This window comes from Mobula hypostoma, chromosome 7 (genome assembly GCF_963921235.1).
Source record: "Mobula hypostoma chromosome 7, sMobHyp1.1, whole genome shotgun sequence".
Lineage (NCBI taxonomy): Eukaryota > Metazoa > Chordata > Chondrichthyes > Myliobatiformes > Myliobatidae > Mobula > Mobula hypostoma.
Window position 1 is genome coordinate 18,877,856 of NC_086103.1, and position 24,471 is coordinate 18,902,326.

Consider the following 24,471-nt stretch of genomic DNA (forward strand, 5'->3'; position numbering starts at 1 on the left):
TAACCCTATTCCCCGGCCTTCTCCCCATGACCTTTGATGCCATGTCCAAACAAGAACATATTAATCTTTGCCTCAAACCTGGCTTCCATAGCTGCCTGTGGTAACAAATTCCACAACTTCACCACCCTCCGGCTAAAAAAAATTCTCCGTATTTCCTTTTTAAATGGATACCCCTCTATCCTGAGGCTGTGGCTCTTTTCCTAGACTCCCCCACCAAGGGAAACATCCTTTCCACATCTACTCTGTCTAAGCCTTTCAACATTCGTAAAGTTTGAAGGAGATCCCCCCATCCTTCTAAATTCCAGCAAGTAAAGACGCAGAGTTGTCCTCGTATGATAACCCTTTCATTCCCGGAATCATCCTCTGCACACTCTCTAATGTCAGCACATCTTTTCTTAGATGAGGATCCCAAAACTGTTCACAATACTCAAGGTGAGGCCTCACCAGTGCCTTATAAAGCCTCAGCATCATATCCTTGCTCTTGTATTTAAGACCTCTTGAAATGAATGTGAACATTGCATTTATCTTCCTCACTACCAATTCTACCTGCAAGATAACGTTTAGAGTGTTCTGCACAAGGACTCCCAAGTCCACTTGCATCTCAGATTGTTGGATTTTCTCCCTGTTTAGAAAATAGTCTGTAAATTTATTTCTACAACCAGAGTGCATAACTGTGCATTTTCCAACATTATATTTCATTTGCCACTTTCTTACCTATTCACTTAATCTGTCTAAGTCCTTCTGCAATCTACTTGTTTCCTCAACGCTACCTGCCTTTCCAAATCTTCGTATCATCTGCAAACTTGGCAACAAAGCCAATATTCCATCATCTAAATTATTGATGTACAGCATAAAAAGAAATGGTCCCAACATCGACCCCTGCAGGGCACCATGAGTCATTGGCAGCCAACCAGAAAAGGATCTTTTTATTCCCATTTGCAGCACCCTACCAATCAGCCAATGCTCTAACCATGTTAGTAACTTTCCTGTAATACCATGGGCTTATAACTTAGTAAGAAGCCTTGTGTGTAGCACCTTGTCAAAAGCCTGAAAATCTAAATATACAACATACACTGCATCCCTTTATCTATCCTACTTGTAATCAGCTCAATAATTCCAACAGGTTCATCAGGCAAGATTTTCCCTTAAGAAACTCTTGACCTGTGTCACCAAGTATTCCATAACCTCATCCTTTACAATTAACTCCAACATCTTCCCAACTACTGAGGTCAGGCTGACTGGTCTATAATTTCCTTTCTGCTGCCTTCCTCCTTTCTTAGAGAGTGAAGTGACATTTGCAACTTTCCAGTCCTCAGGCACCATGACGGATTCCAAAGGTTTTTGAAAAATCATTGCTAATGACTCTACAATCTCTAACGGTACTTCTTACAGAGCGCTAGTTTTCAGTTCATTTGGTCTGGGTGACTTATATACCACAAAAGAAAACTCTATTACTTTGGTCACTGACAGATACTTTGTTAGGTAGAATGCTTTGATAATCTTGACCACGGAGCACTTTAGAATAGATTCAACACAATTACATGAGTAAACAATTCCCTTTTGTGGGCTCTGCCATTGGTATATTGTCACTGCTGTAACAGAGTCAGAGAGTACTACAACAGAGAAAAAGCCCCTTTGGCCCATCTTGTCTGAGCCAGCCTGGTCTTCTGCTCATCCCTAACTATCTGCATTCAGACTATAGCCCTCCATACATCTCATGTCCATGAACTCTGTCTTAAATGCTGTAATTGATTTCACATAGAGTCATAAAGTCACAGAACACTATAGATGAGAAACAAGACTTTCAGACCATCTCATCTGTGGGAAACTTTAATTCTGCCTAGTCCCATCGACCTGCACCTGGACCATAACCTATTGTGTGCAGTTTTGGTCCCCTAATCTGAGGAAAGACATCTTTGCCATAGAGGGAGTACAAAGAAGGTTCACCAGATTGATTCCTGGGATGGCAGGTCTTTCATATGAAGAAAGACTGGATGAACTGGGCTTGTATTCGTTGGAATTTAGAAGATTGAGGGGGGATCTGATTGAAACGTATAAGATCCTAAAGGGATTGGACAGGCTAGATGCGGGAAGATTGTTCCCGATGTTGGGGAGGTCCAGAACGAGGGGTCACAGTTTGAGGATAGAGGGGAAGCCTTTTAGGACCGAGATTAGGAAAAACTTCTTCACACAGAGAGTGGTGAATCTGTGGAATTCTCTGCCACAGCAAACTGTTGAGGCCAGTTCATTGGCTATGTTTAAGAGGGAGTTAGATATGGCCCTTGTGGCTACAGGGGTCAGGGGGTATGGAGGGAAGGCTGGGTTCTGAGTTGGATGATCAGCCATGATCATAATAAATGGCGGTGCAGGCTCGAAGGGCCGAATGGCCTACTCCTGCACCTATTTTCTATGTTTCTATGTTTCAATACCCCTCCCATCCATGTATTTATCCAAACCTCACTTAAATGATGCAATCAAATACTCCATCTACAACCTTTGCTAACAGCTCGTTTCACACTCATGATCCTCTGAATGAAGTTCCCTGTCAGATTTCCCTTAAATATTTCACCTTTCATTTTAACCTACAACCTCTAATTCTCATCCCATCAAACCTCAGTGGAAAGAGTCTGCTTGTATTTATATCCCTCATAATTCTTCTAACTCTATCAAATCATCCCTCATTCTCCCACACCCCAGGGAAAAAAGTCCTAACCTATTCAAACTTCCCTTATATTCAGGTCCTCAAGTCCCAGCAACATCATTGTATTTTTTTCCTGCATTTTTTCCATCTTATTGATATCTTTCCTGTATGTAGGCGACTGAAACTGCTCCCAATACTCCAAATTTGGCCCCACTTATGTCTTAAACAGTTTCAGCAAACATCCCAATTCCTCAGCACAATACTCTGATTTATGAAGGCTAATGTACCAAAAGCTCTTTTTAGGACCATTTCTATTACTGACACCACTTTCAATGAATTATGGACCTGTATTTTCAGATCCCTTTGCTCTACTGTATCCTTCCTCAGTGCCCTATCAGTCACTGGGTCACACCTTGGTTTGTCCTCCCAAAGTACAACACCTCACACTTGTCTGCATTAAATCCCATCTGCCATTTTTCAGCACATATTTCCATTTGGTTTCTAACCCACTGCAAGTTTTGATGGTCCTCCTTGTTGTCCACTACCATTTTCACTTGGAGGTTGTTCCACACTCGCACAACATCTGATTGAAGAAATTCTGGAATTGCTGCTGCCATTCTATGATTTCAATCTCACATTAAAGAGCTACCCGCTTAGTTTGTCTGTGATGTTCATCCGCACCCTTCCCAGCAAAATGGTTTCAATTACGTTTGACCTCATTGCTCAGGCGATGAACTGAAGAGGCAGCAGAATGGTGAGGAAGAATGAAAACCTCAAACAGTCCCAGAGCATTGGCGGGGAACAGGAAAAATTAAATCCATTCTGACATTGAAAGTGTTGTATTGACCAGGTAACAAGAAGGAAAGATTAAAATGTGTATAATATGGGATTCTGATCATTGATCTATGAGAACCCTCCTTTATTGCAATTGAGAGAAAAACCAAGAAAAAGAACGGATTAGTTATCTTTTACTGCCCTTGTTTAATTGACAGTGAGGCAGACTGCAATGGTAGAACTGATTGAAAGAGTGAAGTATCAAAGAGCACAAGTTAAGTTACACTGAGTTAACCCATTTAAACCTATCCTTTCCTTAAAGTGAGATTGCATTGAAGTTGCTTACCTTGTGGGACGATACTGCTGAAGGAGCCCAAAGACTGACATAGAATCTCCAAATACAGTGACACAAAACAGGCTGAGTTCCCCAGACTCTGCTCTGTAAGTGGCAGTGTCTCTCGTGAAACCACAGGGCAGGCGAGCTTCCTCTTCCTCTTCAGCTCAGGGTTTAGGCATCACTCACGTTAGGTGTATTTGAGCCAATGAAAATCAGCTTGAAATAGCTAATTTGGATAATCCAAAAATGGGGAGTTACTGAATTCAAAAATTTATTGGAAGAGTTTAGTTTTGGAATATAATTTTAAAGCCTTGGAAGTGTATCAAATGTGGAAGGTAATGGTAAATGATGGAATATGCCATAATGAATGGAACATGGTCAAGTTTGTTGGGTTCAATGTTTGTTAATTGATGGTGGTGGCCTGCTAGTTTTAAACTGTATCCAGATACAACACCACTTGGCAAACTTTAAGATGAAGTAAACACAAATGAGTTTGATTTGATATGTAAGGTAATAAAAGATTTTCAAAGTTAGTCCAGTATTGAGTGTGAGTTCATAGTTTTACCCATAGGTGAAGTTCCAGCCATCAGCTTTGTAATGATTTAATTTTCTCCTGTGCCTTGTAGTGCTTCCCATATAGAACTTCACAGACAGCCCCAAGACCTTCACAGCTTTTGAGAATAATTTGTGTTCTCTGCTGCAATGCCAATTCAAACTAATGTTGGTTTGCAAATAATTTTCATTTGTCTAAGGTCTGGCTACTCCCAAGTAAAACAAAGTTTATTTAACAATGTTTATTCATTGTCTGAAGCCAATTTTCTTTTTAAACAGTGTTAGCTGAACTACAAAGTTCTTCCTTTAAAATAACTGAAGAAATACTCTTGAGCTCTGGTTGAGGGTGTTGATTAACAGAAGTTTGACATCTATTCTGAGCACTCCTTACTCATCAATTACCAATCCAGCTCCGCTTTAAATATACATATTGACTTGGCTCGACAATGGAGTGATATTCCTGGCCCTGCTGATCTGCTCTCACTCAGTTTCCTCTGTTGCCAAAGACACTCTATCCCACAGTGATCTCCACAGCTTAGTCTGTGTCTGGCTGATTCCCCTGCGTTTATTTTTGGCAATGTGAACAGTTTCTTCACTATTTCAACAGACATTTCCAGTGCAGAGAATGAGGAAATGGGCAGATAAAATTGTTCCTCATTTTATGCTGTCTTAGTCGCAATTGTCCGTAGATAACGATCACTGTGCTAAATATTCGCTGATAATTATCGTTTTCCCCAGATACCATTCTTCTGTATTTTCTGTCGGTTTGGCTAAAGAGCAAAGATTCACAGATGAGGACAACAAAGAGGTGGTCATGGGAGGCAGGAGAGCAGCTATGGGACTGGTTTGAGTCAGTGGACTGGTCGTATTCAAGGACTCATCTGTGTATCTGAATGTGTACAGCATGATTGTCACGAACTTTATTAAAACATTTTACGTGAGTGTGTCTCCATAAAATCATTCAGAATTTTCCCAAGAAAGTTACAAGAGGTCCAAATACAATTTCTGCAAAGCCATCTCAGGGGTGAAGTGGCAATTCTGGACTAAACTTAAATCAAAGAAGAATGTTTGACAGTTGTGTCTGGGCTTGAATACTATCACCTCTTAGAAAGTTAAATCAAACAACAAAGGTGACAGCAGGGCTTCACTTCCAGATGAACTCAATGCCATCCATGCTCACTTTGACCTACAAAACATGGAGGAACCATCACAAACTTTCACAGCCCCTGATAATCCTATGATTTCAGTCTCTGATGTGTGAGCAGCCTTCAGGAGGGTGAAACCTTTAGAAACACCTTGCCCAGCCAGGTTACCTGAGCAAGTACTAAAGACCTGTTCTGATCAACTGGCTGGAGTGTTCACTGAGATCTTTAACCTCTCGCTTCAGCAGTCTGCAGGACTTCAATTATACCGGTGCCCAAGAAGAATGTGGTGACCAGCCTTAATGGCTATCATCCAGTAACACTGATATCCACAATAATGAAGTGTTTTGAGAGTTTGGTGATAAAATATATCAAATCCAGACTAAGAAGTGACTTAGATCGAATCCAGTGTGCCCACTGAAGAAACTGGCCCACAGCAGATGCCATCTCATTGGCTCTTCACTCAACCCTGGACCATATGGATACCAGTGATGAATGCACCGCAATGTAGTTTATTGACTATAGATCAGCATTTAATACCATCAAACCCATAAGTCTAAATCAATAAGCTTCTGATACTTGGCCTCAATGCCTCTTTGTGTAATTGGTTCATTGATTTCCTCACATACAGACACCAGTCAGATCAGATTGGCAACAAAATCTTCTCCATGATCTCCACCAACATAGGTGCACCACAATGCTATGTACATAGCCCCATGCTCTACTCACTTTACACTTATCACTGTCTGGCTATGCACAGCTTCAATGCCATATTCAAGTTTGCAGACAACACCACTGTTGTAGACCAAATCAAAGGTGGTGATGAATCTGCATATTGGGGGGAGATTGAAAATCTGGTGGAGTGGCGCCTTAACAACAACCTCCTAGTCAATGTCTGCAGGACGAAGGAGTGGATTATTAACTTCAGAAGGAGAAAACCAGACTTCCATGAGCCAATCCTGATCGGGGGATCAGAGGTGAAGAGGATCAGCAACTTTAATTATTATTTCAGAGGACCTCTCCTCTGAAGTGCAGTTATGAAGAAAGCACGTCAGCGCCTCTACTTCCTGTGGATTTTGCCAAGATTCGGCATAACATGAAAAATTTGACAATCTTCTCTCGATGTTTAGTGGAGAGTATATTGAATTGATTTTATTTCTTACATCCTTCACATACATAAGGAGTAAAAATCTTTACATTACTTCCTCATCTAAATGTGTGATTTGCAATCATAGTAATTTATAATAAATAGAACAGTCAATATAATATAGAATACACTCAAGTCAGTGTGAGTTCATCAGTCTGACGGCCTAGTGGAAGAAGTTATCCTGGATCCGGTTGGTCCTGGCTTTTATGCTGCAGTACCACTTCCTGGATGATAGCAGCTGAAATAGGTTGTGATTGGGATGGCTTGGATCCCCAATGATCCTACGGGCCCTTTTTACACACCTGTCCTTGTAAATGTCCTGAACTATGGGAAGTTCACAACTACAGATGCGCTGGGCTGTCCGCACCACTCTCTGCAGAGTCCTGCGATTAAGGGAGGTACAGTTCCCATACCAGGCATTGATTCAGCCAGTCAGGATGCTCTCAATTGTGCCTCTGTAGGAAGTTCTTAGGATTTAGGGGTTCATACCAAACTTCATCAACTGTCTGAGGTGAAAGAGGCTCTGTTGTGCATTTTTCACCTCACAGCTGGTGATGTGGATGCCGAGGAACTTGAAGCTGTTTACCGTCTCAATCCCAGATCCATTGAGGTCAATAGGGGTTAGCCTGTCTCCATTCCTCCCGCAATCCACAACCAGCTGCTTTATTTTTGCAACATTGAAGGGGAGGTTGTTTTCTTGACCCCTCCTTGTTAGAGAGATTACTTCTACCCTGTAGGCCACTTCATTATTGTTTGAGATAAGGACAATCAATGTAGCCTCCTCGGCAAATTAAATTAGCAGATTGGAGCTGTGGGTGTTGATACAGTCATGGGTATACAGGGATTAAAGGAAGGGACTCAGTACGCAGCCCTGAGGGGCTCCTGTGTTGAGAGTCAGAGGGTTGGAGGTGAGGGAGCCCACTCTTAGAACCTGCTAGTAATCTGACAGGAAGTCCAGGATCCAGCTACACAAGGCCGGGTCAAGGCCAAGGTCTCTGAGCTTCTTGTCAAGCCTGGATGGAACTATGGTGTTGAATGCTGAACTGTAGTCCAAGAAAAGCACTCTCACATAAGCATCCTTCTTCTCCAGATGTGTAAAGATGATATGTCGAGCAGTGGCTATTGCATCATCTGTTGATCAGTTGTGTTGGGAGGAGAATTGTAGGGGGTCAGTTTGGGTGGTAGCTAGCTGCAGATGTGATCATTGACCAGCCTCTCAAACAATTTGCATATTATTGAGGTGATTGTGACAGGACGCCAGTCGTTCAGGCAATTTAGCTTAGTCTTTTTTGGTACAGGGACAATGGTGGATAATTTGAAGCAGGAGGACACTCTACACTGGGAGAGAGAGAGATCAAAAATGTCTGTAAACATATCTGCCAGTTGTGCTGCACACAATCTGAGTACTCATCCTGGGATGTTGTCTGGTTCTGCAGCCATGCTGCTGTCCACTCGTTGGAAACATCTGCGTACCTCAGTCTCAGAGATGACCAGGTTGCAGGCTGTAGCAATGGCTTTCCTCGGAGGCTCAGAGTCAGTGACATTGAACCGAGCATAAAAGCGATTGAGCAAATCTGGGAGAGAGGCCACGATGTTGGCGGCAGCACAACGTTTGGCTTTGACGTCTGCAGTGTTATGCAGCCCTCGCCACAGGTCATGTGTGCTGTTCGTTGTGAATGGTGACGCATTCCTCTCCCTATATTGTTGTTTCACAGCCTTGATAGTTTTGCATAGATCATAGCTGGTTTACTTGATGGCCAGCGATGTAAGCTCTATGGTGCGCAGTAAGTGCAGCTTGGACAGAACAACTGATCCAGGGGCAGGACCCTCTGGTCCAAGACTCCTCACTCTCCTCATACGTAAACTCTTTGATTCCCAGAATCATTCTCATGAACTTCCTCTAGATCAGGTGCTCCCAAAATTTTTTATGCTATGGACCCAACCATTAACCCCTGTTAAGGACCCTCCGCAATGAAAGACACATACTTTGACTGCTTACTCTTTTCCATAGATGCTGCCTGGCCTGCTGAGTTCCTCCAGCTAATTGTATGTCGAACGGTTGATAGCTCTGGGATTTTGTTCACTGTAATTCAGAAGAATGAGAGGGTTTCGCATTGAAACTTATCGAATGTTGAAAGGCAGAGATAGAGTGGATGTGGACAGGATGTTTTCAATGGTGAGGAGTTCAGGACCAAAGAGCACAGCCTCAGTGTAGATGGATGTCCATTTAGAATGTAGATGATGTGGAACTTTTTACGCAGAGTGTGGTGAATCTGTGGAATTTGTTGCCACAGGCATCTGTGGAGACCAGGTGATTGGGTGTATATAAGGTCGAGGTTGCTAGGTTCTTGTTAAGTCAGGACATGAAAAGTTACAGACAGAAGGCAAGAGATTGGCATTGAGAAGGAAATGGATCAGTCATCCCTGCTAGCATCCCCATCAGTCAACTTTGACCAGCTCCTCTTTCATGCCTCTGTAATTTTGCTTACTCCATAGTAATATTGGCAGATCTGAGCCAATAGGCTGGTCCTGACACCCTGAGCCAATAGGCTGGTCCTGGACTTATTTCCTGGCATAATTTGCATACTATTATTTAACTATTTATGCTTTTATTACTATTTAATTATTTATGGTGCAACTGCAACGAAAACCAATTTCCCCCGGGATCAATAAAGTATGACTATGACTATGACTAATTTTAGCTTCTTGCTCTTAAACTGCAAAGTGAATTATATCAGTCCTCTGTGACTGCTTTGAATCGGTGGACTGGTTAGTATTCAAGGACTCGGCAGCTAACCTCGATGAGTATGCCTCAGCTGTCACAGACTTTATTTGGAAATGCACGGAGGACAGTTTGTTTTGCAAGACGATCCGTGTATTCCCTAACCGGAAACCTTGGATGAATTATGAGGTCAAGTCCCTTTTGAAGGCTAGAGCTGTGGCTTTTAGGTCCGGGGATACCAGTCGCTACATGGAATCCAGGCATGAACTCCGGAAAGCTATTAAGGGTGCCAAGAGGCAATATCGAGCCAAATTGGAAGCCCACGCTAACCAGTGGGATGCCATTAGACCATGGCAGGGTCCAAATGAGATCACTGGGTGCAAAGAAAAGGCTGGGAATATCAATAACTGTGGCGATTCTCTTCCTGACAAACTTAACGTATTCTACACAAGATTCGAACAGAAGCGGAGCGTCCCGCTCCCTCCGGATGAACCGGACCTGGTGACATCGAGATTCATCATCACCGAGGAAGACGTTAGAAGGGCCTTCCAGAAGATAAATCCAAGGAAGGCAACGGGCCCAGATGGTGTCCCGGAACGGGTTCCCCGGGCCTGTGCAAGCGAGCTAGCTGCAGTGTTTGCTGACATCTTCAACTGCTCCTTGCATCAGTCTAAGATCCCCTCGTGTTTTAAGAAGGCAACGATAATCCCAGTGCCGAAGAAGAGCAAGGTGGCATGCCTGAATGACTATCGACCTGTGGCTCTGACATCAATTGCTATGAAGTGCTTCGAAAGATTGGTTATGGCACACATCAGCCACAGCCTACCATTCAACCTCGACGCTTTGCAATTCGCCAACCGGAGCAACAGGTCAATGGCAGATGCCATCTCTCAGGCCCTACATTCCTCCTTAGAACACCTGGAGAATAAAGACGCATACATAAGGCTCCTTTTCATTGACTACAGCTCTGCCTTTAATACCATCATTCCAAATAAACTGATTCCTAAGCTCCGGAACCTGGGACTTACACTCAAATCTGCAGCTGGATCTTCATCTTCCTCACAGACAGGACCCAGGCTGTAAAAATAGCGGCAAGCTCTCCTCTACAATCACGCTGGGCACCAGTGCCCCACAAGTCTGTGTACTCAGCCCCCTGCTGTACTCACTGTACACCCATGATTGTGTAGCCAAGTTTCCATCGAACTCAATATATAAGTTTTGTTGATGACACAACAATTGTAGGCCGTATCTCGGGTAATGATGAGTTTGAGTACAGAGAGGAAATTAAGAACCTGGTGGCATGGTGCGAAGTCAATAACCTATCCCTCAACGTCAGCAAGACGAAGGAATTGGTTGTTGACTTCAGAAGGAGTAGCGGACCGCACGACCCCGTTTACATCGGTGGTGCGCAAGTGGAACAGGTCAAAAGCTTTAAGTTCCTCGGGGTCAATATCACAAATGACCTGACTTGGTCCAACCAAGCAGAGTTCACTGCCAAGAAGGCCCACCAGCGCCTTTACTTCCTGAGAAAACTAAAGAAATTTGGCCTGTCCCCTAAAACCCTTATTAATTTTTATAGATGCACCGTAGAAAGCATTCTTCTAGGGTGCATCACAACCTGATATGGAAGTTGTCCTCTCCAAGACCGGAAGAAGCTGCAGAATATCGTGAACACAGCCCAGCACATCACACAAACCAATCTTCCGTCCTTGGACTCACTTTACACCGCACGCTGTTGGAGCAGTGCTGCCAGGATAGTCAAAGACATGACCCACCCAGCCAACACACTTTTCATCCCTCTTTCCTCTGGGAGAAGGCTCAGAAGCTTGAAGACTTGTACGGCCAGATTTGGGAACAGCTTCTTTTGACTGTGATAAGACTGCTGAATGGATCCTGACCCGGATCTGAGCCGTACTCTCCAAATATCCCGACCTGCATCTCGTTCTTTTTTTGCACTACCTTACTTTCCATTTTTATATTTTTATGATTTATAATTTAATTTTTTAATATTTTCTATCGATTTGTAATCCAGGAAGCGGGAAAGGCAGAATCAAATATCACTATGATGATTGTACGTTCTAGTATCAATTGTATGGCAACAATAAAGTAAAGTATAAAGTGTCATGTGATCGCTGACTCCTAAGGGAGCTGGTTCAGTTCCCTAATCAAATCTGTTCCATTACACAATCTCTCATGCACAATTTCCGATTCGTTAGTGGACTCAACCACAAGCTACTCTAAAGACGATCTTGCAGGCATTCCACATATTCCTTCTCTTGGGATCCAGCACCAACCTGATTTTCCCAAGTTAAATGCATATTGAAACCCCCATGACTATATTGCCCTTTTTTTAACATGCCTCTTCTATCTGTCATTGTAATTTGTATCCCATTTCATGGCTACTGTTCAGAGGTCTGTACAGAACTCCCTTCAGGATCTATTTAGCCTTGCAGTTTCTTAACACTGCCCATAAGCACGTTAAACTTCCAACTATGATCTACTTTAATCCATAATTGAATACGCTGGAAATTAGAAGGCTGAGAGGGGATCTTATTGAAACATATAAGATTATTAAGGGATTGGACACGCTGCAGGCAGGAAGCATGTTCCCGCTGATGGGTGAGTCCAGAACCAGAGGCCAGAGTTTAAGGGGTAGGCCATTTAGAACGGAGTTGAGGAAAAACTTTTTCACCTAGAGAGTGGTGGATATATGGAATGCTCTGCCCCAGAAGGCTGTGGAGGCCCAGTCTCTGGATGCTTTCAAAAAAGAGATGGATAGAGCTCTTAAAGATAGCAGAATCAAAGGTTATGGGGATAGGGCGGGAACTGGATACTGATAGTGGATGATCAGCCATGATCACAGTGAATGGCGGTGCTGGCTCGAAGGGCCGAATGGCCTACTCCTGCACCTATTGTCTATTGTCTATAATTCAGATGTGCTCACAACATCATACCTGCTGAACTCTAACTGTGCTATAAGATATCTATCTCATTCCATTTACAGTGTGCATTCAATTATAACAGCTACAGTCCTGTATTCATCAGCCTTTTTAATTTTGCTTCCATGTTAGCAGAAGTTAAATTCTTATCCTTTATAAACTTTTTGTATTTTTATTTATTCTGCCGACTTCTCCTGCACTCTCCTTCCCTTTTACTTTATCCTCACTTTTCCAAACTGTCAGACTGGTGCACTTACTATTTAAATAAAACAGAAAGACACACTAAAAACAATCCCACTGGTTGCAATTCTGTCCTAAACCGTTCCTGTCCTTCCTCACAATCTCACTACCCACTACATCCAGTTGTATCCCATTGCCCCATCTTCTGCCCAGTCACTCTAGTTCCCATTCCCTACCAAATTAGTTTAAAACCTGTTCCCCAACAGCTCTAGAAACATGCCCACAAGTATACTTGCCCCCTTGGCAAATATACATGCGTGACTGTCTGTTTTGTTTCCCCAGAAGAGATCCCAATGATCCCTGCAAGAAATCTGAAACCCTGCCCCCGCACCAATTCCTCAGCCATGCATTCTCTGGCTAAATCATCCTATTCTTATCCTCACTATAGCGTGGGTCAGGCAGCAATCCAAACATGACTACCCTTGTGGTCCTGCTTTTCAGATTTCTAGCTAGCTTCCTATATTCTATCTTCAATACCTCATCCCATTTCTTGCCTATGACATTGGTAGCAATATGTACCACAATCTCTGGCTGTGCAACTCCCTTTTGGAATACTTTGGACCTGATCCAAGATGGCCTTGATCCTGGCACCTGGGAGGCAACATATTATCTGGGTGCCTCTTTCCCATCCACAGAATCTCCAATCTGCTGGTCTAAATATTGAATCTCCCATTCCTACTGCATTCCTCTTCTCTCCCCTTCCATTCTTGCTCTTAAACTGCAGCCACAATTGGCAAATGAAATACAATATTGGAAAGTATACAGCCATGCACTTTGGTGGAAGAAATAAACAGGCAGACTATTATTTAGGTGGGGAGAGAATTCAAAATGCAGAGATGCAAAGGGACATGGAAGTCCTTGTGCAGGATGCCCTAAAGGCTTACCTTCAGGTTGAGTCAGTGGTGAAGAAGGCAAATAATGTTGGCTTTCTGTTCGAGAGGTACAGAATATAAGAGCAGGGATGTGATGTTGAGGCTCTATAAGGCACTCATGAGACCACACTTAGAGTATTGTGTGCAGTTTTGGAATCCTTATTTAAGAAAGGATTTACTGACATTGGAGAGGGTTCAGAGAACATTCACGAGAATGATTCCAGGAGTGAAAGAGTGACTGTATGAGGAATGTCTGACAGCTCTTGGGCTGTATTCCCTGGAGTTCAGGAGAATGAGGGAGATCTCATAGAAACATTCCGAATGTTAAAAGGCCTGAACGGATTAGATATGGCAAAGTTATTTCCTATAGTAGGGAAGTTCAGGACAAAAGGGCACAACTTCAGGTTTGAAGGACTTCAATTTAGAACAGGTATGGGAGAAATTACTTTAGTCAGAGGGTGGTAAATCTGTGGAATTTGTTGCCACAAGCGGCAGTGGAGGCCAAGTCATTGGGTGCATTTAAGGCAGAGATAGATTGGTTCTTGATTAGCTAGGGGATCAAAGGGTATGGGGAGAAGGCAGTGGATGACTGGAAGAATTAGATCAGCCCATGAATGAATGGCGGAACAGACTCGATGGGCTGAATGGCCTACTTCTGCCCCTATTTCTTATGGTCTTATTCTGAGACACACACAGAATCTCAGTGCCAGAGATATGGTCAAATGTGGTGATGGAGATCTTGAAGTTACCAGGCTGTTTAGACCCCTCCTGATTCACTCCAGTGTTTCAGGTGAGCAAATCTCCCCTTGTCCTAGTGAGCACTGGCAACGTCTGAACCCACATGTGGAGGAGCAGCAGACTCCCATGCAGAAATAGAAACAAAAGGTTATACAGAGGGATTTCGCCAGAACATCAGAGGCACAACTGAGCGACACCGTGACCAAACCATTCAGTGTACAAAGACCCCACGATGGGCGCTCAATGGGGGTTCACATGAAATAATCCTAGAATGTGAAAAACCCGTGCCAATCACAATTAACTTGACAAGGTGAAACAGAAAGTACAAGGGTTAACAACTCTAGTTAAGACAGCTATCAGTAAATACAGTGCATGAGAAACCCAGATGCCCAGCATTCTACGGATCGTGTGCAGAGGCCGCAGGGCTCATAACACACCTGGTCAGGCCTACATGTGACTGCTCACCTACAGCAATGTGGTTGGTTCTTGTGAGCCCCATGAAATGTCACAGCCCTCCACCCTGTTCGGAATTAGTTGGGGATGTGCAATGAAAGATGCTGGCCTTGTAGCAGCCTCCATGTCCCAGGATTAACATTTAAATATCTCAAATAAGCTTCGTCAGAATGAAATGGAATATGTTTTACAAATGAAGAATTGCCAGTGGGCTGCACTATGAATATATTTCAGCGAAGAACCAGTGAACGGTTCTTCAGAGGTTACAGCGGGACATTGATAGGATGTAAAATTGGGCTGAGAAGTGGCAGATGGATTTTAACCCAGATAAGTGTGAAGTGGTTCATTTTGGTTGGTCGACTATGATGGCTGAATATAGTATTAATGGTAAGACTTTTGACAGCGTGGAGGATCAGAGGGATATTGGGGTCCGAGACAATAGGATGCTCAAAGCAACTGCGCAGTTTGACTCTGTGGTTAAGAAGGCTTATGGTGTATTGGCCTTCATGAATCATGGAATTGAATTTAGGAGCCGAGAGGTAATGTTGCAGCTATATAGGACTCTGGTCAGACCCCACTTGGAGTACTGTGCTCAGTTCTGGTCGCCTCACTACAGGAAGGATGCGGAAACCATAGAAAGGGTGCAGAGGAGATTTTCAAGGATGTTGCCTGGATTGGGGAGCATGCCTTATGCAAACAGGTTGAATGAACTCGGCCTTTTCTCCTTGGAGTGACGGTGGATGAGAGGTGACCTGATAGAGGTGTATAAGATGATGAGAGGCATTGATTGTGGATAGTCAGAGACTTTTTCCCAGTGCTGAAATGGCTGCCATGAGAGGGCACAGGTTTAAGGTGCTTGAGGGTAGGTACAGGGAAGATGTCAGGGGTAAGTATTTTACGCAGTGACTGGTGAGTGCATGGAATGGGCTGCTGGCAACGGTGGTGGAGGCGGATACAATAGGGTCTTTTAAGAGACTTTGGATTTGTACATGGAGCTTAGAAAAATTGAGGGCTTTGGGTAAACCCAGTAATTTCTAAAGTAGGGTCATGTTCGGCACAACTTTGTGGTCTGAAGGGCCTGTATTGTGCTGTAGGTTTTATATGTTTCTTTGTTTCTAACGTGCGAGGCGATGAACTGTCACTTCCAAAAATGGAATATCACATCACTCATGTTCAAAAACTGTGATGTTTGTGGTGCATTCTGTGATGTTAGAGGTGAGCAGCGATGAAAGATACATCAGAAAAGCAGATAATTGTAAACAGTTTGGCAGGAAGTTTCAACCTTGGGTGAAATTGGCTGTTCTGGAACAAAGAGTGCACAATTTTGTAAATTGCTTTTAACTCAAGTTTCTCTCTGTATTTCACTGACCCCAAAACAGATTCAGAATTAGAATCAAGTTTAATATCACTAGCATATGTCATGAAATGTATTGTCTTTGTGACACCTGTACATTGCAATATATATAATAATAGAGAATAAAATGTGAATTACATTAAGTATAGATATATAAAATAGTTAAATTAATTAAGTCATGAGGTAGTGTTCATGGGTTCAATGTCCATTCAGAAATTGGATTCCAGAGGGAAAGAAGCTGTTTCTGAATCGTTGAGTGCGTGTCTTCAGGCTTCTGTACGTCTTTCCTGATGGTAGCAATGAGAGCAGGGCATGTCCTGCATAACGCAGTCCTTAATACTGGATGGCTTCTCTTTGAGGCATCGTTCTTTGAAAATATTTTGGATATTATGGAGGCTTATGCCATTGATGGAGATGAATAAGTTCACAAATCTCTGCAGCTTATTTCAAGCCCGTGCAGTAGTGATCCATCACTGCCCGTTACCAATACAAGATGATGATGAAGCCAGTTTGAATGCTCTCTACAGTACACCTGTAGAAGTTTGCAAGTGATTTTAGTGACAAACCAAATCTCCTCAAACATTGAATGAAATATAGCCATTGTCATGTCTTCATTTACCTGCAATGAAATGTTGAGCCCAGGACAGATCCTCAGAGATGTTGCCACCCAGGAACTTGAAATTGCTCACTCTTTCTGCTTCTGATCTCTCTGAGGATTGGTTTGAGTTCCCTCATCTTACCCTTTCCAGAAGTCCCCAGTCAGTTCTTTGGTATTACTGTCGTTGAGTACAAGGTTGTTCCTGCAATACTACTCAACTAGCTGATGTATCTCACTCCTGTAAGCCCACACATCACTATCTGAATTTCTGCCAACAGCAAATTTATAGATGCCATTCGAACTGTGAACTGTGCCTAACCACACAGTCATGGGTGTAGGGAGAGTGGAGCATGCTCTGAACCAGCACAATCAGAAGAGTTTTACATTCCCTTGAAGATGTGAATTGAGCAACCAAGTGGCCAGGCAGCATGTATGGACATTATGGGTTGACACCCATCATTGAGACAAGAAAATACAAAACAGAGCTGTACTTGGTAATGCAAAATGTGAGGATAACCAAAGTAACTTTGTATCAGGATAGTGAGGAACAGAAAGGTCTCATGGAGATTGTGCACTGATCCCTATTCATATCAGGGCAGGTAGGCAAGATGGTCAAGGGATCATCTGGAATTTCTGGCTGAGTCATTATATACAGGAGCAGGGAAATACAAATTGGCATTCAGGGAGTTACAATAATAAACATTCAGTTTCATAGTTCACCCGTCTTCCCAGCCCATCCAGTCACCATTTCCCTCACCTGCTCTCACCTATCAGTAAAGAGCTTGGACTCAAGTTCAGGTTTAATTGTCATACAACCATACATGTATAGACATGAAAACTGCCAAAGGAAACAGTGTTCCTCCAGTGCCACCGTGCAAAACACAGCACCAACAGTCACACACAGCACAGGGCACATATAGCACATATAAGATATCAGTAAACATACAGTCACACAAAAAAACATAGCCCATATCTCCGAGTCCAAGGATGTTGTCGGCAAGAACAAGTTCATCCAGCTTTTCTTCCACCAAACCAATATTGAAGTATAGCACTGATGCAAGTGTAACACCTTACCACACTGCCTCTGATGTCATCTCTCCTGGGTGGTTGCAGCAGGTGACACTGCAGCTTCAGGCCTAGTCCATGCTACAGCCATGGCTACCTCTTTCTGAACCCAAGGAACCCAAGGGACTTACCCACTTTCAGACCGTTCCGCTTCCCTAAGCACCTTCTCTTTAGTAATAGCAACTACATTCATTTCTGCTCCCTGACACACATGAATTTCTGGCATACTGCTGGCATCTTCCCCAGTTAAGACTGACACAAAATACGAGTTAAGTGTGAAATTTCTTTATCCTCCATTACGACCTGCCCAGCGCCATTTTCCAGTGGACTGATATCCACACTCATTTATCTTTTACTCTTATGTATTGAAAAACTTTCAGTATCTTCTTTTATACTGTTGGCTAACTTCTCATCTTTTATGCTGTCTGAATTGTCAACCACAGTTACCTTCCTTTAGAATACTTCTTTGCGATCAATCTATTCTGTCCTTTCTGAGTTGCACCCAGAAACTCCAACCATATCTGTTCTGGAGGACACAGTTTCCTTTGACTGTTTTCATGTCTGTACCTGTTTGGTTGTACAATTAACTTTGAATTTGAGTACAGCGGGCAGTTGATAGGTGAAAGCAGGTGAGGGAGAAGGTGGGTGGATGGGTTGGGAAGACGGGTGTATTAAGAAGCTGAATGTGTGTTCATGTGTCTATCTAAATGTATTTATTGTATTTCCCTGCTCTTGTATAAAAAGACTCAGCCAATTCAGGCAAAAATCCTGGATGATTCCATGACCATCTTGCCCACCTGTCCTGATATGAATAGGAATTGGTACACATGCTCCATGAGACCTTTCTGTCCCTCACTGTCGTGATACGAGTTGCTTTGATTACCCTCCCTATCTGCATTACCAAACAGATCTCTATTTTGTATTTTCTTGTCCCAATTTTGGTTGTTAACTCAATATGTCCATACATGCTGCCTGATTGATCCATTCTCCTCTTCAAGGGAATGTAAAACTGTTCTCATTGTGCTGGTTTAGGGTATGTTTTAGGTCAATGAAATACAGATGGACACTTGAAGTAAAAGCAGCTTGTGAACTTGTGTACTGTTTGTCCCAGCACTGCCAATATCACCCAATGTTGAAACTTCCTGCCACACTGTTTATAATTATCTGTTTCTGTGATGATATGTCATTGCTCCTCACTTCTAACATCACAGAATGCGCCACAACTATCACAGTTTTTGAACATGACTGTTGTAATCTCCATGTCAGTTCATCATCCACACATCTACTGGTTTATCTCTGAAATCTATTTATGATGCAAGCCCACTGAAAAGTCTTCACTTGTAAAATACTGTATATTCCATTTCACTTTGACAATCCTTGATGGAGATATTCAGTTTTTAATCCGGGGGTGTAAATGCTTCTATAAAGCTTGTATTTATTGCCCACACCTCACTAATTCCAAACAGGGTGGACGGCTGTGATCTTTCATGGGGCTTGTAAGAATCAACCACAGTGCTGTGGGTGTGTGTTATGATAGAAGGGTTATTGCTGCAGAAAAGACAGCAGGAGTCACTTAGCACTTTGTGCAAGAGTGTTTATTCAGTTCGTCAAAAAAATCAAACTAAACAAAATGTAGCAAAAAGCGATCTACCAATATTTACAAACATATATCAAACAGAATGCACAATACTACTACCACGTCAACTTAGGCCTAGGAGCCGGCGTCAGGCACGATGACGGACTCACCACTTCTCCCCCTCCCATCAATGTGTTCAGTTCATCCACATTAGCCACGCCGCTGTCTTCTGGGAGCATGTTGACCATCGTCTTGGGAGGGGGCCCAGGATTCATCCTCCCATGCTTGGGCTCCCATATGATGACTAGGCTGGCAGGTAGCTCGGGGTGACGTAGACAGTGCCCTGCTAGTTGCAGTCTTCTCACCTCGATTTTAATGGTGACCATCAGTAGGCTGTTATAGAGCTCAACGTTCGTCATGTGCTGTTGCCAACTCACATCAAGAGACATCCAGAGCATTCGTGTATAGCAACCAACTAGAGACTTTCGCATAGTCTTGGTGAGTGTCCACATCTCTCATCCATACACAATAAAAGATCAATACTTGCTCCAGTGTGAACTCCTGGCATCTATATATCTCGCTCTTTCTCATTTCTTGCAGGGATCACTGAGATCTCTTGTAGGGAAGTATGACCTATACAAAAAAGGATGGGTTACAAAAGTATATTTGCCAGGGGGACAAATATACTTGTGGGCATGTTTGATAGAGCTGTTGGGGGAAGGGATTTAAACTAATTTGGCAGGGGGATGGGAACCAGAGTGGTAGGGCAGTGGATGAGGCAGTGGTATACAAGTAAATGTAGTGAGATTGTGAGGAAGGACAGGCATGCAATGGGACAGAATTGCAGTCGGTGGGATTGGCTGCACTGTGTCTTCGCCTTTAAATTAAATAGTAGGCACACCAGATCAACAAAGTGAGGATAAAGTAAAAGGAGAGTGCAGGAGAGGTGGTGAAAGTCTGCAGAATAAACACAAAAACAAAAAGGATAGAGAGGATCTGAATTTAACTTCAGGTAACATGGAGGAAAAATTGAAAACGGTGATGAATACAGGACTGAAGATGTTATATTTGAATGCACGCAGTATAAGGGACAAGGTAGATATTTTGTAGCACAGTTAGAGATTGCCAGTGATGATGTTGTGGGCACATCTGAATTGTGGATGAAAGTAGATCATAGTTGGGAGTTTAACATCCAAGGATACACATTGTACCAAAAGGATAGGCAGGCAGAGGGGGTGGTATGGCTTCATTAGTGAAAAACGAAATCAAATCCTTAGAAAGAGATGACATAGGATCTGAAGCTGCAGAATTCTTGTGGATGGTGTAAAGGACCAAAGGTAAAATGACCCTGATGGGAGAACAGTGGGCATGAAATGTGAAACAAATTACAATGGCAGGTAGAAGAGGCATGTAAAAAGGGCAATATTATTACACTCATGGGGGTTTCAATATGTATTTAAATTATGAAAATCAGGTTGGTGCTGCACCCCAAGTGAAGGAATATGTGGAATGTCTGAAAAATGGCTTTTTAAAGCAGCTTGTGGCTGAGCACACCAGAAGAAAGGAAATTGTGCATTAAGATTTGTATAATGAAACGGATTTGATAAGCAAATGAAGGAACTCCATCGGGGGCAGTGATCATAATATGATAGAATTCACTCTGCAGTTAAAGGGGGAGAAGCTGAAATCAGATGTATCAGTATCACAGAGGAGTAAAGAGAACTACAGAGACATTAGAAAGAAACTGGTCAAAGTTGATTGAAAGGGACACTAGCAGGAATGATTGGCAGAACTGCAATGGCTTTAGTTTCTGGTTACAACTCTGAAGGCACAGGATAGATTCATCCAAATTCAGAAGCATTCTAATGGGAAGATGAGGCAACTGTGGCTGACAATGGAAGTCAAAAACAGCATGAAAGCAAAAGAATAGGCTTATAGCAAAAAATAGTCAGAACTTGGAAGATAAGGAATCTTTAAAAACTAACAGCAAAGAAAAAGCAAAATATGAAGGTAAACTAGTCAATAATATAAAAGCTGATACCAAAGGTTTTTCCAAATATGAAAAGTAAAAAAATAAACAAATATCGATATCAGACCACTGGAAATTGTTGCTGGACAGGTAGTAATAGAGGGTGAAGATATTTCATACTTAACAAGTAGTTTGTATCAGTCTTTACTGGTGAAGATGCCAGCAGTATGCCAGAAATTCCTGAGTGTCAGGGGGCAGAAGTGAGTGTAATTGCTGTTACTAGGGAGAAAGTGCTTTGGGAAGCTGAAAGGTCTGAAGGTAGATATGTCAACTGGACCAGATGGAATACACTCTCTTGTTCTGAGGTAGCTTAAGTAAAAAATAAGGCGTTAGTAATGATCTTTCAAAAATAACTGGATTCTGAAATGGTTCCTGAGAACTGGAAAATTGAAAATGCTATTCCATTCTTTAAGAAGGAACAGAGACAAATACAGCAATTTATAGGACGGTTAACCTGACTTCATGTGGTTGGTAAGAATTTCGTGTTTATTAAGAGCAGAAGGCTTTTCGAATAAGACATTCTGAAAACAATTAGGCCTTTGGGCCCATTGAATCTGCTCCACATTTCATCATGTCTGAGCCATTTCCCTCTCAGTGCCAATCTCTTGCCTTCTGCCTGTAACTGACAAATCAAAAGCCTATCTACTTCCACCTTAAATACATCCAAACACCTGGTTTCCACAGCCACTTGTGGCAACAAATTCCACAGATTCACCACCCTTTGACAAATGAAATCCCACCTCATCTCTGTTCTAAATGGACTTCTCACTCCCCCTCCAGAGGCAACATCCCCTTCACATCCACTCTCTCTATTCTATTCTACATTCAATATGTTTCAATAGATCTCCCCTCATTCTCCTAAATTACAGTGAGTGAAGGCCCAGAGCTATCAATTACACCTCATACAATGAGCCTTTCATGCTCAGATTCAATCTTGTGAAACTCCACTGCACCCTCTTCAATGTCAGTACATCACAATACTCCAAGTGAGGCTTTACCTGTGTCTTAGCATTATATCCTTTCTATTTTAGTCCTCTTCATATAAATGCTATCATTGCATTTACTTTCCTCACCAATGACTAAACCTGCAAATTAACCTTTAGGGAATCATGGCTGAGTACGCACAAGTCCCTCTGCACCTTAGATTTTTGAATTTCCTCCCTGTTTAGAAAATTGTTGATGCTTTCATTCATTCTACCAAAGTGCATGACCATAAACTTCTCAACACTGTTCCATTTCCCCTTTCTAAGTATTTGATTTCATGGTTTACCAACAGAGACACACGAGCCCCTTTGCCTACCTGGCTGTCCTTTTGATACAATGTGTATCCTTGGATGCTAAGCTCCCAACTATAATCTTCTTTCATCCACATCTCAGTGGTGCCCACATCGTCAAATCTACCAGTCTCAAACTGCACCACGAGTTTCTTTGCCTTATTTCCTATCCTGCGGGCATTCAAATAACACCTTCAGTCCTGCACCTATCACCTTTGTCAATTTTGTCTCTCTTTTACACTGCAAACCATGCCACTGATTGCAATTTTGCTCTATCATCTGCCTGTCCTTTCTGACAGTCTCATTACACTTTTCCTCTGCTTATAAACCAACAATCCAATCCTCTACCAGTTCCCATCCCCTGCTTAATTAACTTAAACCCTCCCCAATAGCTCTAACAAACTGCCCTCAATGATATTGCCCCACCCTTTTCTCTACCCATGTCACTGGTACTAATAAGTGCCAAGACCTTTGGCTGCATATCCTCACTCTTGTTTTGTGGTACTTGGAGACAGATGATTAAAAGTCAGCATTGTTTCTTTTAGGGAAATATTGCCTGAAACATCGGTTGGAATTCCTTGAGGAAATAACAGACACAACAGGCAAAGGAGAGTTAGTGGATATTGTTTACCACGATTTCCAGAAGGCCTTTGACAAGTTACCATATATGAAGTTGCTAAAGTAGATCAGAACTCATGGTGTTACAGGACAGAAGTTAGTATGGATAGCAGACTAGTTGACCGGCAAGAGGAAAAGAATGGGAATAAAGCGACCTTTTCTGATTGATTCAGGGGTCAGTGTTGGGGCTACTTCTTCTCACATTTCGTCAATAATTTGGATGACTTAATTGATGGCTTTGTGGAGAAGTTTGCAGATGATACAAAAATGGACGAAGGATCAGGTGGTGATGAGGAAGTAGGGAGTCTGCAAAAAGACTTGGACAAATTAGGAGAATGGGCAAAGAAGTGGCAGATTGAATACAGTGTACAGAACTGTGTGGTCATGCACTTTCACAGAGGGAATAAAGGCATAAACACTTTTCTAAACGACCAGCTAATTCAGAAATCAGAAGTGCAAATGGACATAGGAGTCCTCATGCAGGATTTTCTAAAGGTTAACTTGCAGGTTGAGTAGCTGGTATGGAAGGCAAATGCAACTTTAGCATTAATTTTGAGAGGACTAGAATATAAAAGCAAGGATGTAATGCTGAGGCTTTATAAGGCATTGGTCAGGCCACACTGGGAGTTTTGTGAGTAGTTTTGGGCCCCATATCTAAGGTGGGATGATTTGTTTATTTGTTTAGAGATACAGGGTGAAACAGGCCCTTCTGGCCCAACAAAACGACTAATTAACACCGGCCTAATCACAGGACAATTTACAATGACCAATTAACTTACTGACTGCTATGTCTTTGGACTGTGGGAGAAAAACCATGTGGTTCCTTTTGAGAATGTACAGACTCCTTACAGACAGCGCCTGAATTGAACCCCAAAGTGCAGAACGTCCCGAGCTGTAATAGCATCACCGAACCATAACACTACCACGGTACGACCGTAACTACCGGAGGTGATCACATTGGAGACGGTCTAGAGCAGGGATTCCCAACCTGGGGTCCACAGCCCACTCGGTTAATTGCAGAGGGGTCCCTGGTCTAGAGGAAGTTCACGAGAATGATCCTGGGAATGAAAGTGTTTACATCTGATGAGCATTTGATGGCTCTGGGCCTGTATGTTGTGATTGGAGGGAGGGTTCTCACTGACACCTATAAATATTCAAAACAACAGTTGGAGTGGACCTGGAGGGAATGTTTCCCATTGTGAGGGAGTCCAGCATCAGAGGGCCCCACCTCTACAGAGAAGGACATACGTTAAAATAAAGATGAGGAGGAATGTCTTTAGTCAGAGGGTGGTGTATCTGTGGAACTGATCACCACAGATGGCTGTGAAAACAATCAAAAGTAAACTTATTATCAAAGTACATATATGTCAGCACATACAACCCCGAGATTCACTTTCTTG

At 42.7% G+C, this 24,471-nt stretch overlaps 1 protein-coding gene across 1 annotated transcript in view; it reads right to left on the reverse strand.

The window, feature by feature from the left end:
- The window catches only part of LOC134349884 (uncharacterized), a 73,562-nt gene extending 53,993 nt beyond the window's left edge, over window positions 1-19,569 (reverse strand). Inside the window, exons 1-2 of the mRNA XM_063054850.1 lie at window positions 19,516-19,569; window positions 3,762-3,909 (exon numbers count right to left, since the gene is read on the reverse strand). Of these exons, the coding sequence (XP_062910920.1) occupies window positions 3,762-3,909; window positions 19,516-19,569 (202 nt within the window). The remainder of the gene's footprint in view (window positions 1-3,761; window positions 3,910-19,515) is intronic.
- Between the last annotated feature and the right edge of the window lie 4,902 nt (window positions 19,570-24,471).